Source organism: Trypanosoma conorhini (assembly GCF_003719485.1).
Source record: "Trypanosoma conorhini strain 025E chromosome Unknown Tco_14.4_contig_00499, whole genome shotgun sequence".
Classification (NCBI taxonomy): Eukaryota; Euglenozoa; class Kinetoplastea; order Trypanosomatida; family Trypanosomatidae; genus Trypanosoma; species Trypanosoma conorhini.
Genome location: NW_021704587.1, coordinates 1 through 13,030, shown reverse-complemented (window position 1 = coordinate 13,030; position 13,030 = coordinate 1). Strand labels below are relative to the sequence as shown.

The following is a 13,030-nucleotide window of genomic DNA, read 5'->3' as shown; positions in this document are numbered from 1 at the left end:
AAGCAGGCAAGCAAGCAGAGAGCGAGAGGGAGAAGACTGGAAAGTAGGCGCGCTTGCCTGCCCTGCATCCCCCGCGCTTTTCAACTGCTCCTGGCATGCCTCTTGTTCCTCCTTTTTTTTTCTTCTGCGATGGGTCGTAGGTGGGGCGCGGACGAGCCTTTTCGTAGCGGCGTGGGCGTTCTCTCGGAGAAGTTGACGGCGGGGCAGCGGCGGCCTCGGACGCATCCCTGCAACTTTTGAGGCGCCTCCCGGTCGGGCTTTGCAGAGCTGCGGCGGCGATGCAGGACACGGCGGCGAGGGAGCGCAACAGCGCCGCGGTGCAGCGGCTCTTTGCGCGGGAGCGTGGGTCACCGCTGACGCCGTGGAAGTGTCCCGTCGTGCGCTGCGCCGACGGGACATTGTCGCCGGGGATGCACCTGAGCAACCAGTGCCAGCTCGCGCACGAAGTGGGGTGCGGGTGTCCCGCCGCCACGGCAGCGGCGGCAGCGGCGGCAACTTCCTCCCCGCACAGCCGCGCAGTTGACTACGGCAACCCCCTCTGCTCCTGCTACTCCCTGAAACGCAGGATCGCCCGTCACGAGTGGGCGACAAGCAGGACGGAACGGGGGAAACTGCAGGGCGGCTCGCTGAATCCCCAGAAAAGCGCGAGGGAGCAGCGGGCCGCGATAGACCACGAGCAGGCGATACTCCGCTACGAGTTGTCCATTCCGCGCCGGCGCGTTGCGGGTCATCTCTTGCACCTCACCGCGGCGCAGCTGGACCTTAGCCAGTCGATGCCCGGCGCCCACACCATGGACCGCCTTGTGGAGCGCAAGAAGGGGTGCTGGGTGCTGCAAAACCCCTACCGACAGCAGCTGCTTCGCGGAGAGCCGGTCATGACTCGGATCATGCACGGGGAGTTCTACGAGCCCCAGCGCAGTGAGCGAAGGGTAACTAATTTCCCACAAGCTAACAAGCGCCACGTCTGGGCGGCGAGCAGCATAAATCACGCCTTGCACTCCAGCAAGAAGGCAAAATGAGTAGGGTGGGTAGAGCACCATAGACGGCGGAAGCGGCTCTGCGCCGAGCTTAGATTGTTTTTTTTTCTTTTTTTCCTCCGCTTCAGCGCGTTGGCCTTCATTCCTTAACTGTTTCCTCTTCTTTCTCCATTCGCGCCTTTGCTGGGCTTCACGTTGGACGGGACGCTTTCTTTGCAAGAAGAAGCTGCGTTGGGAGATGTTGGTTGGAGTTTCCTCAAAAAAAAAAGAGCGAGAAAAAAAGAACGGATCCTCCCTTTATATGTGTGAGGCTCACTCACTCTCTGACTGCGTACTTCGCTCCACATGGGGCCTTTTTGTTTCTTCTGCTACAATGATGCGTCTCAGTGTCACAATTGCTTCACTTTTTCTCGCATTTTTATTTTTATTTTTCGTCGGCTTCGCTCCACTGGCTTGTTGCTTCTCACGGGCCTCAGTGTTTTTTTTTTTTTTAGTTTGAAAGACCTGGCTGCTGCCTGCAAAGACCAGGAAGTGGAGGTGCAGCTTGTGCCCAGTAAGCAGTACACGCAGGCAAGGGAGTACATATATATATATATATATTTGTATAGATAACTATATAACGATATATGCTTATACGTGTACGCGTTTCATGGAGGCTTTAGTATTTACCAAGCGTGCGCGCAGGAAGCCGCTGGTTGTTTTGTATGGAGTAGTGCCTGTATCTTTCGTCGCCGTGCGTGTGGGCCGCGCCACGCTCCAGTCCGTCGCCGCCGTACGCCTTGCTGGGTCTTGTGCGCATTTGTTGTTTGGTGAGGTGGTTGCTTCCAATGCGGCGCTGACTGGACGTGCGCAGGTGGAGGCGTTTTTGTTTCTGCTCTCGCGCGTCTCCGTTTCTTCGCCGCAGAATTTGGTGCGAGGGGTTCAGGCGCTTGGCCGGCTGCTAGCGAGATGCGCGCCTGGGACGGTGGGCAGCACAACGGCCACCACCTCATGGCTGGCGAAGCAGTCTCTTCTGATGCAAGTAAAAACGATTGGCCTCCACGGCAGCGCGGTCTCTGCCCTCGCCTCCACCGCCGTTCAGCTGGGGCTGCAGGGCTGCTTCCTCGTGCAGCGGTCTATCACGGACCGTGAGATCGCAGCGCAACAGTTTTACTACGACGTCGTGACGGCCCTCCAGTCGGGGGCTGCCTCGGTTGCGGGTGGCAGCTGCGGCGCCGTCCTTGGCGCGCTGCTCCTCCCCGGCCTGGGGACGGCGCTGGGCGCCTTCATTGGCTCCTGCGGCTGCGGTTTTTTGCCGTACTTTTTGCGCCGCGATGGGCCTGAGGAGCGGCGGGAGCGGGAGCGGCAAGCTGCGGCGGAGTGCCGCGACCTCGGCAGGCCGCTCGACGTCGTTGAGGACGAGGAGGTCGGCTGGCTGCTGCTCGTAGAGTGCGAGGGAAATTTGCCCGCGGCGTCCTTTGGCTGCATGGTCGGCGACGACGCCGAGTGGCTGACGGAACTCCCCTCCGCCGCCGACGACGACGACGACGGGGCGCGGGGCGGGCGGCAGGTGCCTGGCACCGTGACATGCGGCGGCGGCGGCGAGTTTGAGGACTTTCTGGACTTCGGTGCACCGGAAGAACTGCAGGCCACGTAGCCGATGAACGACGAGAACGGCGGGGGAAGCGACGACTTCCAGTTTCCCCCCCTCTTCCTTTTCTTTTGTGTCTGTCTATGTGTGTGTGTTTCTCCCCCCGCCCCCACCGGGCACGTAGACACGGAGGAGCAGGACAAGGCGGAGAATGCGGCGGGGTGCGCTGGTTTCTCGGCAGTGGGGACGACGAGAGAATAAAACCGGCACGCACGGCACATGCACCCCGCGGCCGCAGGTTGTTTTGCTCCTCCGCCACACGGCGCACCGTGGGTGGAGTCTGCGTACGGTTGACATGCCACCCACTCTTTTTTCCTTCCTCCCCCCCCCCCCCACCCACACACACGCGCACACGCACAGAGGCACGGACAGAGAGAGACGAGGATAGAGGTGTGAAGTATAATAGAAAAGAAACTTCACAGGACGAACTGATCAAGTAGTAAAAAGAAAAAAATAATAACATCCAAGAAGGGTCCGTTGCGTGTGTGTATGCGTGGGAGGAACGAAGTAGTATCTTGGTTAGTGTAACTGCTGCGGAAACGCGAGGAGATTTATAGTTTCGCTTTCCTAGCCTTTCTAGTGATGTTAGTAGTAGTAGCTTGCGGCGGGGGTGGGTGGCACGCCGGTGTGCCAGCACATATATACACTGTGGGTGTGCAAATAAGTGAGCGGCGAGGCCAAAGCGCGGGGGAACGTCATACACGTTTTTAATATGCACTTCTCTGCGGGTCTTGGGGGGGGGGACTGGGTTGTTGTGCCCCTTTTATGCATGCAGGCATATACGTTATTCATATACGTGTGTATGTGTGTGTCTCTGTTGCACGACAGTTTCTGAATGTGAGTTTTTTTTCTTCTTCTTCCTTCCCCCCTCTCCCCTCCGCTTTTTTTGTTTTGCGCGTTGTATTCACGCATTCTTTTTTTTTTTGTCTCCCCCTGTGCGTTCTTCAATTATTATTATTATTATTTTTTCGCTTGCCTGTTTTTCCTTTTTTTCTGCTTGCGAGTTGTTTTCTTTCGTAACTCTCCCCCGCTCCACTTCTCCCCTCCCCCGCCCCGCCGCCTGATTGAGGCGCCTCCCACCCACCCCCGTCCCCCTGTTGCGTCCTTCCCCCATTTCTTTTTTTGTTTTTAGTTTTCTGCTCGGCCCTGCCTCGGCGGGCCCCAGTTGCGGGCGCATGCACCGGCATGTACCGGGAGGAAAAGAAAATCTTATGTATTCCCTCCGTCTGAGTTCTCTCTCTCTTTCTGTGCGTGTCTGCCGACAGGGTCTGCGGCCTCCCCCCACTGCCCCCCCTCTCCGCCACTGCGTGGAGGGACGCTGCAGTGCATGAAACCTTCCGCTGCCTTTTCGTGCTTTCAACATGCTTATGTCTAACATTATATATGCACATTCGCTTCTTGTTTCAGGCGTGGGGGAAGGAACCGCCAAAGTTGTTTTTTCCCCCTTTTTTCTTTCTCTCTATTAGTTGTTGACCCAACTCTGCGGTTGGTCTCGCGTGGTATTCCCACCGCGTGCGTACCTACGTGTAGATACACACACACACGCGGACAGGCGGATAAGTTTTTAGTTTTTTTTTTTTTGTATTGCGGTAGCTGCGGCGCATCGGGCGCGCGCATCTCTGTGGGTGGTGTGGGTGCTATCGCCACTGTGTGCGTGTGCGTGTCGGTCCCTTCGCGCGGCCCGCATGATAGCCGGCCTCTCCACTTCGCCGACCTCGAGCAGCGAGGGCACCCGGTTTAGCACGGGGCGCAGCAAGCGCCACCTCTGCAGCGATGCCTTTCTGCGGGAGTACCTAAACACACTGCCATCCGACTTTGAAGGCGACGCCTGCCCTCCGCTCCTCGACGAGGAGGAGCGGATAGAGCGGGAGCTGGCGCAGCTGGACCGCAGGGGCCTTAAGGACCGCGTCGCAAGCGCGACACTGCGCTGCGACGAGGCGCTCATCGACTTGCTTGAGCAGGAGCAGCTGATGGGCAGCACGCTCTCGGAGGTGCGCCACCTGGAGTCTCGGCTGAGTGACATGGAAGACGAGGTGGAGACGCTGCGGTTGCAGTTGCAGGCGTCGGACGACTACGTTGAGGCACTGCTCCGCGAGAAGGCAGACGTCTGGCGAAAGTTGACAGAATCCAAGCACGAGTTGGCGAACGTCAGCGCGAAGGCCGCCCGTCTGCAGCGGGACCTCGCCGCCACGACAGCGCATGAAAAGCAACGCCTGAGCCCTCTAGGAAACACGCCCCGTGCTGCCTCAGCGGGGGGGATGTCTCCTGCCCCTGTCTTGCGGGCGCACTGCTCCTTGGCGGAGCGGGGGCAGGGGCGCGGCGGGAGCGGCGTCGGAGACGGCGGAGGTCTGCAAAGTGGGCCCGCACTTAACCGGACTCCTCAGGGGGAGAGGCGTCTTGCGACTGATGTTGCAGGGACGACGCCGACGGGGACAACTGCCGCCGTGCCGCCGCTGGAGCCTGATTCCCACACGCCTGCTGCCCGACAGGCGAGTGCACGCGCACTGAGCCCGTTTGCTGCGGGCGCTCTGCAGGAAATTGAGGCAACGCAGGGCGAGGGAGGCAGCCTGCACAACGGCAGCGCTGAAACCATTGATTGGCGCAAACGCTGCCTCGAGTGCCAGAAGCGGAATGAGTTTCTGGAAAAAGAACTCGCCAAGGCACAAGGCTCCAGCAGCGGGGCTTCCAAAGAGCTGACTGCACATTTGCTCCAGAGTGAGACGTCGCATGATCCTGCCTTTGCGCAGGAGCTTCACTCCCGCCTAAGGCGCACCGTGGCGGAGCTGCGGCGGGTAGAGGGCGAGCTAAGCGCGGAGCGTGAGCGGAATCACAAACAGGGTAAACTGGAGACGCGGCTGCTGCAGGACGTCGCCCTCTTTGCACGAAAACTGCGCACCCACGAGAATGCAGAGAATGAGATGAGGGCCCGGCGGCGATCGGATTTGAAGCTCACCCGAGAGGAGTTACTAGACGAGTTGGGTCGCTGTCGCTCGACCATCAGTGGGTTGACGGCGCAGCTCGCTGCTTCTAGCGCCGACGAGTTGGAGCAGCCGCAGCAGCAGCAAGCAAAGAGCGAAGCGAGCGTAACCGAGGAACTCGTGTCTGCGCTGGAAGCGGCTCTCACCGCGAACAAGGCCCTGCGGGCAGAGAAGGAGGTTGTGCTTTTGGAGAAGAAGGCGCGGGAGGAGTCATACGAGACGGAGCTGCGCAGCCGCGTTGCTGAGATGGAGAGGCTGACTGCCGCGCTGCACGAGCTGCGGGAGCAGGCAACCCTGCTGGGGAGGCAGCGCCCTTCCACCGGTGCCTCGCAACGGTGTCTGCCCGCGGCTGGCAGCCCAAAGAGCCCGACGGACAACGACGCGGCGGGATGTGCGAGGACGCCGAAAACGTCTTGACAGAGCGCGGCGCTCTGCGGCTCCACGGAGGTGCGTGCTTCTGCGACGCTCCTGAGGATGCTGGTATGTTTTTTGTCTTTTGTTTTTTACTTTTTCGCCCATGCCATTTTTGCCTCTCGGCACCCTCCCCGTCGGGCGTCTCTCTCCGTTGACGGCCGCGCCCGACGCCTCCCAAATGCCCCGCGTGCGAGTCCCCCGTTTCGTGCTCCGCGCCTCTTTTTTGACTCCCTCTCCGTCGTGACACGCGCCGTGGCGTGTCCCCAGCAGCGACAATGCGATACTGCCTTCCTCCCTTTCTTGGCTCTCAGCGGGGGGCGGGGGGAATCGGCACCGAATGTAAAAGAAAAAAAAAGAAACGAAAGCACAACGGGGTGAGTGCGAAGGGGGAAAACCGAGCGGCTGGGGCTTCTCTGCGCCGGGACCCCGCTGCGGGCGGGGTCGCTTGCGCGTGCGTGTGTCTTTTTGCGCCTCGAAACGTGCAGGGGCTCGTTGATGTGCCTGGATGACATGAAGAGAAGGGCAGTAGAAGGGAACAATACGCACGCGAAAGAAAGAAGAAAGAAATACAACAACAAATGCGTGGGTTGAGGCGGGGTTTGCTCGGGCTACGCCGCGTGGAGTTGTATTCCTACGTAGCACGCTACCCGGCAACACGCTTGTTTTTTCGTGTTGGAAAAGGCGGGGGGGTTGCTGGTGTGCAGTTGCCGCGTGTTGATGCGACGACCTTTGGCCGCAGTAATGGTACTGGTCTTGTTGCTGTGGCTGACGGGCGGCTTCGCGGCTACCTTTTATTATCATCGGTTCCTTGTGTGACTCACAATTTCCCGACGTCACTGCGACTATGCCCCTTTTTATTTTCACAGCGGCTTTTGCGAGTCGTTTTTGTGCTTTACGGATTGTTGGCGCTTAGGCCGCGTCCTCCCTTCCTCCTCATGCGAAGAGATTTTTCTTTTTTATGGGTCTATGCCCTTTCCCTCGCCTGTTTCTCTCTATCTCCCTCTTGCAATGCGTAGATATGTCAATGTGTGTGTGTCTGTGTGTGTGTGTGTCTCACTGTCTTCCGCCCCGACCGCTTCCGCGGCGGGAATTTTTTTTTTTCGTCTGACTCTCGCTTTTTTTTTTTTGGTCTGCCGCCGCGGAGGGAGCTGCAGGGGCGGGTGGAGGACACGACGGGGGAGGCGGGGCCTGCATGCATTTCCCGCTGGAGGCATCGCGACGTGAGAGGGGCTTCTGGCGCGCGTGGGTTCCCTCCGCCGGCGAAGGGGAGGGTGGCCACACAAACTGGCACTCATGCAGGCAAACGGGCCGTTGGCGGTCGGCCTCCAGCGTCTCCTTCCGGGTCTGCCGGAGAACGCGACGGAGGGCGCCCTTGTGGATGCCCTGCTACGCTGCTGCCAGGAGTGGGGCGTTACCGCAGAGGCGGAGCTGTTGCTTTTGCTAACAAGCGATCTACCGTTCGTGCAGCGGCGAATAACGACGGCCGTGCAGCGGGGACAGAGACGGCAGTCATCTTTTCATGCCGCGGAAGTTCAGCATTTTCTTCAGCAAGCGCTCTTGTCTCTTAGCAGGCAACATCTTCTTCAGAAGCATGGACTAACCTCTTTCGAGTTGCCAAGTGTCGACGCCGGCCTTGCAGCGATATCGCGCAGTGTCGAGGATTTGCTTTTCCCGCCGGATGCCGAGGGGTTGGCGCCAGTCAGAGCGATGCATGACGGGGCTTTTTGCTTCACCACGGGGTGCCTGTCTCTAGACCGCCTTCTCAGCGGCAGTAGCTGCGTTGCGGGGAAGGGCGCGTATGAGGGTGGGTTTCGTGCTGGCTTTCTGTCCGAGTTGTACGGTGAGGCGGGCAGCGGGAAGACGCAGCTCGTTCTTCAGAGCCTCCTTCAGTGTGTGGCGGAGCACCTGTGTGAGCCGTGGACGCCGTCGGCCACACTTGCTCGGTGCCCTGGCGGACCCACGGCGAGAGGGGCGACGGCGCTGTACATTGTCTCCGAGGACTTTCCGGCCGCGCGGCTCGCGGCGCTGGCTGCCGGGGCCGTGAAACGGGCGAAGCAGAAGGCGCTCCGCCTCTCCTCGCACCTTCCACCGGCGACCGTTGATAGCCTAAAGGCGTCCCTGGAAGACTCGGTGACGGTGAGGGCGGTTTTGACGGGGCTCCACATCCGTCGCGTGGGGACGCTGGGGGAACTCGTGCGTCTGCTCCGCGACGGCACCTTGTCGCGGGCCTTTCATGCCCTGGGGGGCCGCGGGATGGTGGCGGTGGACTCCATTGCGGGGGCGGCTGCCGCAGGCGGCGGCGGCGATGAGCTGGCGGTGGAGGTGATGCTGGCGGGGACGCTGCTGAAGACGTTTGCGCTGCGGGAAAACGCCGCCGTGCTCGTCACCAATCAGGTGCGCGCAGTGCTCTCCGCTGGGGCGCAGCGGCGGCACGGCGGCAGGGAGGCGGTGGTCCCCGCGCTCGGGATCCAGTGGTCGCTGGCGCCGCACGTGCGCATCCACCTCCAGCGTCTTCAGGGCGCGGGCGGCACGACGCACCGACAGCTTATTGTGCTCTCGGGCCCCTCAAATCCGCCTGTTTGCGGCGGCTACACCATCGACACGGATGGCATTCGCGGCGACTCGTGAGGCGCCGCGGAGGTGGACAGACCTTTGCGCCTTTAACAGAGAAAGGAGGAAGGAAAGAAAGCGATAGATGGGGTGCGTGAGTGTTTTACTGCGGACGGAGCGGGGCGCTGCGACTTTTTTTCTTTTTTTTCCCCGCGTGGACGCCGTATCGCGTGCCCATTTATGGAGTGGCCCGGGGCGTTGCACAGAGTGAGCTGCAGGTGTCAAGGAGGGAGAGGGGGGGGGGGGTTCCCCTGCCTTTTTTTTTTAGCTTTGGTTTTCGTTCCTGGCAGCGGTGTCTGCATTGTGGCCAGCACCCCTGTTGGTGGGGGCCGCTGTGTGTGGAGCTGTGCTCCAAGGGCGAAACTTGCCGCACCGCTTCTGTGGCAGGGTGGATGCGACGCAGCGGCGGTGGTGGTGGTTGTTGTTGTTTCTGTAGCCGTTAACGGGACTCTTTAAGACATTCCTTGGCGTGTAACTTTAGCCGTGGCAGCGGAAACGGAGTCGAATACGAAGCACGAGCGATCCTGTTAGTTTTTATAGATGGCCTCGAGAGGAAGCGTTTGCGCATGCGTGTGAATACGTGAGTAATTTATAAAACGGGGGAACCTTTCCGTTTGTGCGCGTTTGTTTCTTCCTTTACTTATTTTCTCCTACAGACCTTTGCCACTGAGGCACTTCGCCGTGCGTGCGACTCCTGCTGCATCCTCCGGCCCCGTGGTGTCGGCCGGTTGCTTCATGCCAACTGGTTTTCCTCTCCCCGCGCATGCCTCTTTAAAAGCGAGTACTTTGCAGCGCGGTGAAGAGGCTCCGCCGTCTCTTTCTTTCTCTCTCTTTGTGTGTGTGTGTGTGTGTGCAATTTGTGGGGAAGCGCGCCCTCCTGCCTGCGTTTATGCCGTGAGATGCGGGAGATATTCTCACTCCTGCTTTGCTGCGCCGCTGCCTGTTGGCTGGCGCCGCCGCGGGCGGTGGCGGCGGAGGGAGGCCGCGGCTCTGAGGCCCGCCTGGTTGCCTTCGGCGACCTTCACGGCGACCTCTTTCGCTGCCGCCAACTGCTGCGGCTGGCCAACGTCACCGACGCCAACGACCGCTGGATCGCTGGTTCCTCCATAGTCGTGCAGCTTGGCGACGTCGCCGATCGCGGGCGACACCCCCACAAGATTTACGACCTCTTCGCCTCCCTGGAGCAGCAGGCGAAGGCGGCGGGCGGGGAGTTTATTTTCCTTATCGGCAACCATGAGCTGATGAATCTCTTGGGCGAACACAGCTACGTGCACCCCGATGCGATGGCCGCATTTGGCGGGGCGGAGGCGTACGCCGCGGCATTCAGCCCACAGGGCCCTTACGGCTCTTACATCCTGCAGCACCCGGTGAGTGTGGTGCGCAAGGGGGTCGTGTTTGTGCACGCCGGTATAACGCCGGCGTACGCCGCGAGGGGTGTGGGATATATCAACGCCGAGCTCACTAAACACTTTTCCCGCGAGCGGCACCACACCGCCTCAAAAGACACAACAAACGGTGAGGAGCACCCGTTCAGTGACTCGGACAGCCCTTTGTGGTCTAGGACCATCCTTTCTGAGGCCAAGCAGGGCAACTGCTCCCTCCTGCGTGAGTCGCTGCGCTTGCTTTCAATGCAGGAGGTCTCGGCGGGCCGCTTGCCGGTGCACATGATGGTTGGCGGGCACTCCGTCCAGGCGGGGGGCGCCATTGCAGTGGAGTGCAACGGCAGTCTTGTGGGGGCAGACGTGGGACTGAGCCGCTCTGTGTACCTCAGCGCTGGATACGTGGCGTACGTTGAGTTGGTGCCGGACGCGAGCGACCCGCCGCGCCTCGTCGCACAGCCGCGGTACCCGTTCGGCAGAGGCGTGCGGGCCCCCGCGCCGTCGCTGCTCGGCGGCCCCGTGCAGCCGCCACGCTGCACTCAGGCCGTCCGGTGCCCTTCGCCAGCGGGAGGGGGAAACCGGGAGTTGGCGGCGCTTCCTCGTGCCGGGCGAGGGAACGAACGCAGCGGCAGTGCAGGGCTTCTTGCGCCGCACTACCATCTTCTCTTTGTGCTTGCGGGCCTTTCCCTCGTCTGCCTCGTGCGACTGCGGCGGAGGCGACCGACGGGCGGCAGACACCGCGGCGTGTGTGGGCACTGAGTCTCGGCCACAGCAGCCTCCTCTCCTCCCCCGCAGTGCGGCCAAACTGGCGGAAGCCCCCCACCAAAAAAACAAGCAAAAAAAACCGAAAAAAAACGACAAGAGAAGTTCTCCTGTGAAACGCAGGCCCAGCGGGGTTGCCGTCCTTTTTTTATTATTCCTGTTTGCTTTTTTCTTTGTTGCTATTGTTCTGTTCTTCCTCCCTCCCTTTTCCTGCGGTTGAGGGGATCTCTCTCTCTCTCTTTCTGCGGTGCGGTGCCCTGTTGACCCCCTCCCTCCTCCTCCTCCTCCTCCTCCTCCCACCCGCGGCGTCGGCCGCCAAACGAAGAGGGGCATCGCCACACCCCACAGGAACGCCGCAGCGTCGCTTCTCAGGCGGAGGAAAATGCTCTCGCAGAATGTGTCCAAGACGACGGTGCCGTCGTACTACATGATCCGCACCAACCTCCCGCAGCGCAAGCCGCAGAACCAGTGGGAGGGGGTGTATTACTTCAGCGGCATCACCAATCGGCAGCGCCACCTCGTCTTGCTCCAGCGCAAACGCGAGCGGGAGGCACACATGCGGGCGTTCAGTGCCTCCTGTGCCAATGTGCTGCGGTTGTTTGAGGGGGACACTCAGCAGCAGCAAACGGCGCAGGCGCCAGAGCTTTCCTCCCCGCGCGGTCAACTCGATCTGGCCACGCGTTTGGCGCAGCACGGGCTTTACCAGCAGGCAAGCCACATTGTAGATGAGTTGCACCGACGGCGTGCACTCGGCGTGAACCACTATACTCTTCTCATTGACGCACTTGCAGCCCCTCGTGTGGGACGGCGGATTTTGCACTGCAGCGCACAGAGCGACCCCACGCTCACGTACAAGTTACTTGGAGACGATAACGGCGAGGAGCGGGCACAGGAGGCGTACCGGTGGTTTGACATGGCGCTCGCACAGCTGACGGCAGAGTGCCGGATGGGCGGTGATGGGCACTGCCCACCGCAGGCCACAGCGGCTGCCACGCACCTGGTGAACGCGTTGATGCGTACGCTTTTGACCTGCGGCTACACGCATGTCGCCGCCGTCCCTGACGCGGTGTACGACCGCATGGGGATGATGGGCATTTCCCCCACAATTAGCACCTACGAGCTGGTGATGCTCGCCCTATCGCTGCAGGGAAACATGCAGGAGGCAGAGAGCGTCTTCTCCTTCCTGCGCAAGCACCACAATGAGCACGTGACGATTGGCAGCTTCAACGCACTTCTTTTAGGGCACCGCGAGGGTCGGCAGTTTGACCGCTGCGACGCCATCTGGCAGGAGCTTGTGGACCGCCGGTGGCCGCGCGCCAACGTGCTGACGGCGGAGCTTTACCTGCGCAGCATCGTGGACCACTCCTACACACCCACGAGTGAGCCGCTGCAGCGCTTCGGGAACATCAACGTGGTTGAGAAGAAGAAGGTGCCGCTGGTTTTGGCGCAGATGGACGAGCTCGGCATCCCGCGCGCCCACCTCTCGCGGCCGCTCATGGATGAGGTGGAGGACGCCTTGCGCAAGTTCTGCATCTACAAGTCACGCTTCTACGAGTGGGGGCGCGCGGTGAAGCAGTTCAACTTCATCGAGTTCCGCCGCCGCAACGGGTGGATGTACGACCTGCACCTGATGAAGAACACCACGAAGCAGGTGGGGCCGCTGCGCGACTTCAACCAGCCAGACGCCGTGCAGGCAGCCGCGGCCACGGTGGAGCTGCCCGCGTTCTTCAACGAACGCCAGGCGTGGGAGAGGCCGCCGCTGGAGGAGACGTTGTCCGTCACGGAGACGAGGGAGCGCTACGACGACGTACGCGCAGGCGACATCTACGAGGACATCACCCGCGGCCTGCACGACCGCTCCCCGACGTGGATGAACGAGGTGCCCGAGACCCGCTACGATCGCCTGTACGGCGTGAATCACCCGGACATCGCAAAGATTGGCATCCGGCGGCACCTGAGCGCGGAGTACGTGAACCGCAAGGAGGTCGTGGAGCGTGACGCGGCCCTCATGAAGAAGAACTTGAGCAGCGGCCGGCGCCTGCGGCACAAGGTGGAGTCGTCCCGCACACACCGCAACGCTGGCTCACTGGGCGGCACCGCCGCCTCCACGTCTGCCTCACGGTAGACGGTTGGAGACCTTGCCGCCTCACACACACAGAGAGAAAGAGAGAAGAAGTGAGAGGAGGAGAGGGGGGGGGGATGACGGAACCCATGCATATATATATATATATATATAACTGTGGTGAACCTGTTTGTAACTTGATAGCAAAAAGAAAACAA

The 13,030-nt window shown here is 60.9% G+C and overlaps 6 protein-coding genes across 6 annotated transcripts, besides 7 other annotated features; all 6 read left to right on the top strand.

The window, feature by feature from the left end:
- Positions 1-278: 278 nt before the first annotated feature.
- Positions 279-1,019, top strand: Tco025E_06937 (uncharacterized protein; the record flags this gene model as incomplete). Its single annotated transcript, XM_029373804.1, has 1 exon — positions 279-1,019. One exon carries the CDS (start codon positions 279-281, stop codon positions 1,017-1,019), a length of 741 nt encoding a protein of 246 aa, XP_029226095.1.
- Positions 1,020-1,556: 537 nt separating this feature from the next.
- Positions 1,557-1,605: a microsatellite.
- A 21-nt stretch (positions 1,606-1,626) lies between these two features.
- On the top strand, positions 1,627-2,613 carry Tco025E_06936 (uncharacterized protein; the record flags this gene model as incomplete). The annotated part of the gene is made up of 1 exon (XM_029373803.1): positions 1,627-2,613. One exon carries the CDS (start codon positions 1,627-1,629, stop codon positions 2,611-2,613), a length of 987 nt encoding a protein of 328 aa, XP_029226094.1.
- A 941-nt stretch (positions 2,614-3,554) lies between these two features.
- Positions 3,555-3,575: a microsatellite.
- Positions 3,576-4,292: 717 nt separating this feature from the next.
- Tco025E_06935 (uncharacterized protein) lies at positions 4,293-6,002 on the top strand (the record flags this gene model as incomplete). The annotated part of the gene is made up of 1 exon (XM_029373802.1): positions 4,293-6,002. One exon carries the CDS (start codon positions 4,293-4,295, stop codon positions 6,000-6,002), a length of 1,710 nt encoding a protein of 569 aa, XP_029226093.1.
- A 1,022-nt stretch (positions 6,003-7,024) lies between these two features.
- Positions 7,025-7,051: a microsatellite.
- Positions 7,052-7,292: 241 nt separating this feature from the next.
- Tco025E_06934 (DNA repair protein) lies at positions 7,293-8,627 on the top strand (the record flags this gene model as incomplete). Its single annotated transcript, XM_029373801.1, has 1 exon — positions 7,293-8,627. The coding sequence occupies one exon, from the start codon at positions 7,293-7,295 to the stop codon at positions 8,625-8,627; it is 1,335 nt and encodes a 444-aa protein (XP_029226092.1).
- Positions 8,628-9,442: 815 nt separating this feature from the next.
- Positions 9,443-9,462: a microsatellite.
- A 46-nt stretch (positions 9,463-9,508) lies between these two features.
- Positions 9,509-10,747, top strand: Tco025E_06933 (putative serine/threonine protein phosphatase; the record flags this gene model as incomplete). The annotated part of the gene is made up of 1 exon (XM_029373800.1): positions 9,509-10,747. One exon carries the CDS (start codon positions 9,509-9,511, stop codon positions 10,745-10,747), a length of 1,239 nt encoding a protein of 412 aa, XP_029226091.1.
- A 228-nt stretch (positions 10,748-10,975) lies between these two features.
- Positions 10,976-10,994: a microsatellite.
- Positions 10,995-11,021: 27 nt separating this feature from the next.
- Positions 11,022-11,047: a microsatellite.
- An 85-nt stretch (positions 11,048-11,132) lies between these two features.
- Tco025E_06932 (uncharacterized protein) lies at positions 11,133-12,875 on the top strand (the record flags this gene model as incomplete). Its single annotated transcript, XM_029373799.1, has 1 exon — positions 11,133-12,875. One exon carries the CDS (start codon positions 11,133-11,135, stop codon positions 12,873-12,875), a length of 1,743 nt encoding a protein of 580 aa, XP_029226090.1.
- Positions 12,876-12,965: 90 nt separating this feature from the next.
- Positions 12,966-12,986: a microsatellite.
- Positions 12,987-13,030: the final 44 nt, after the last annotated feature.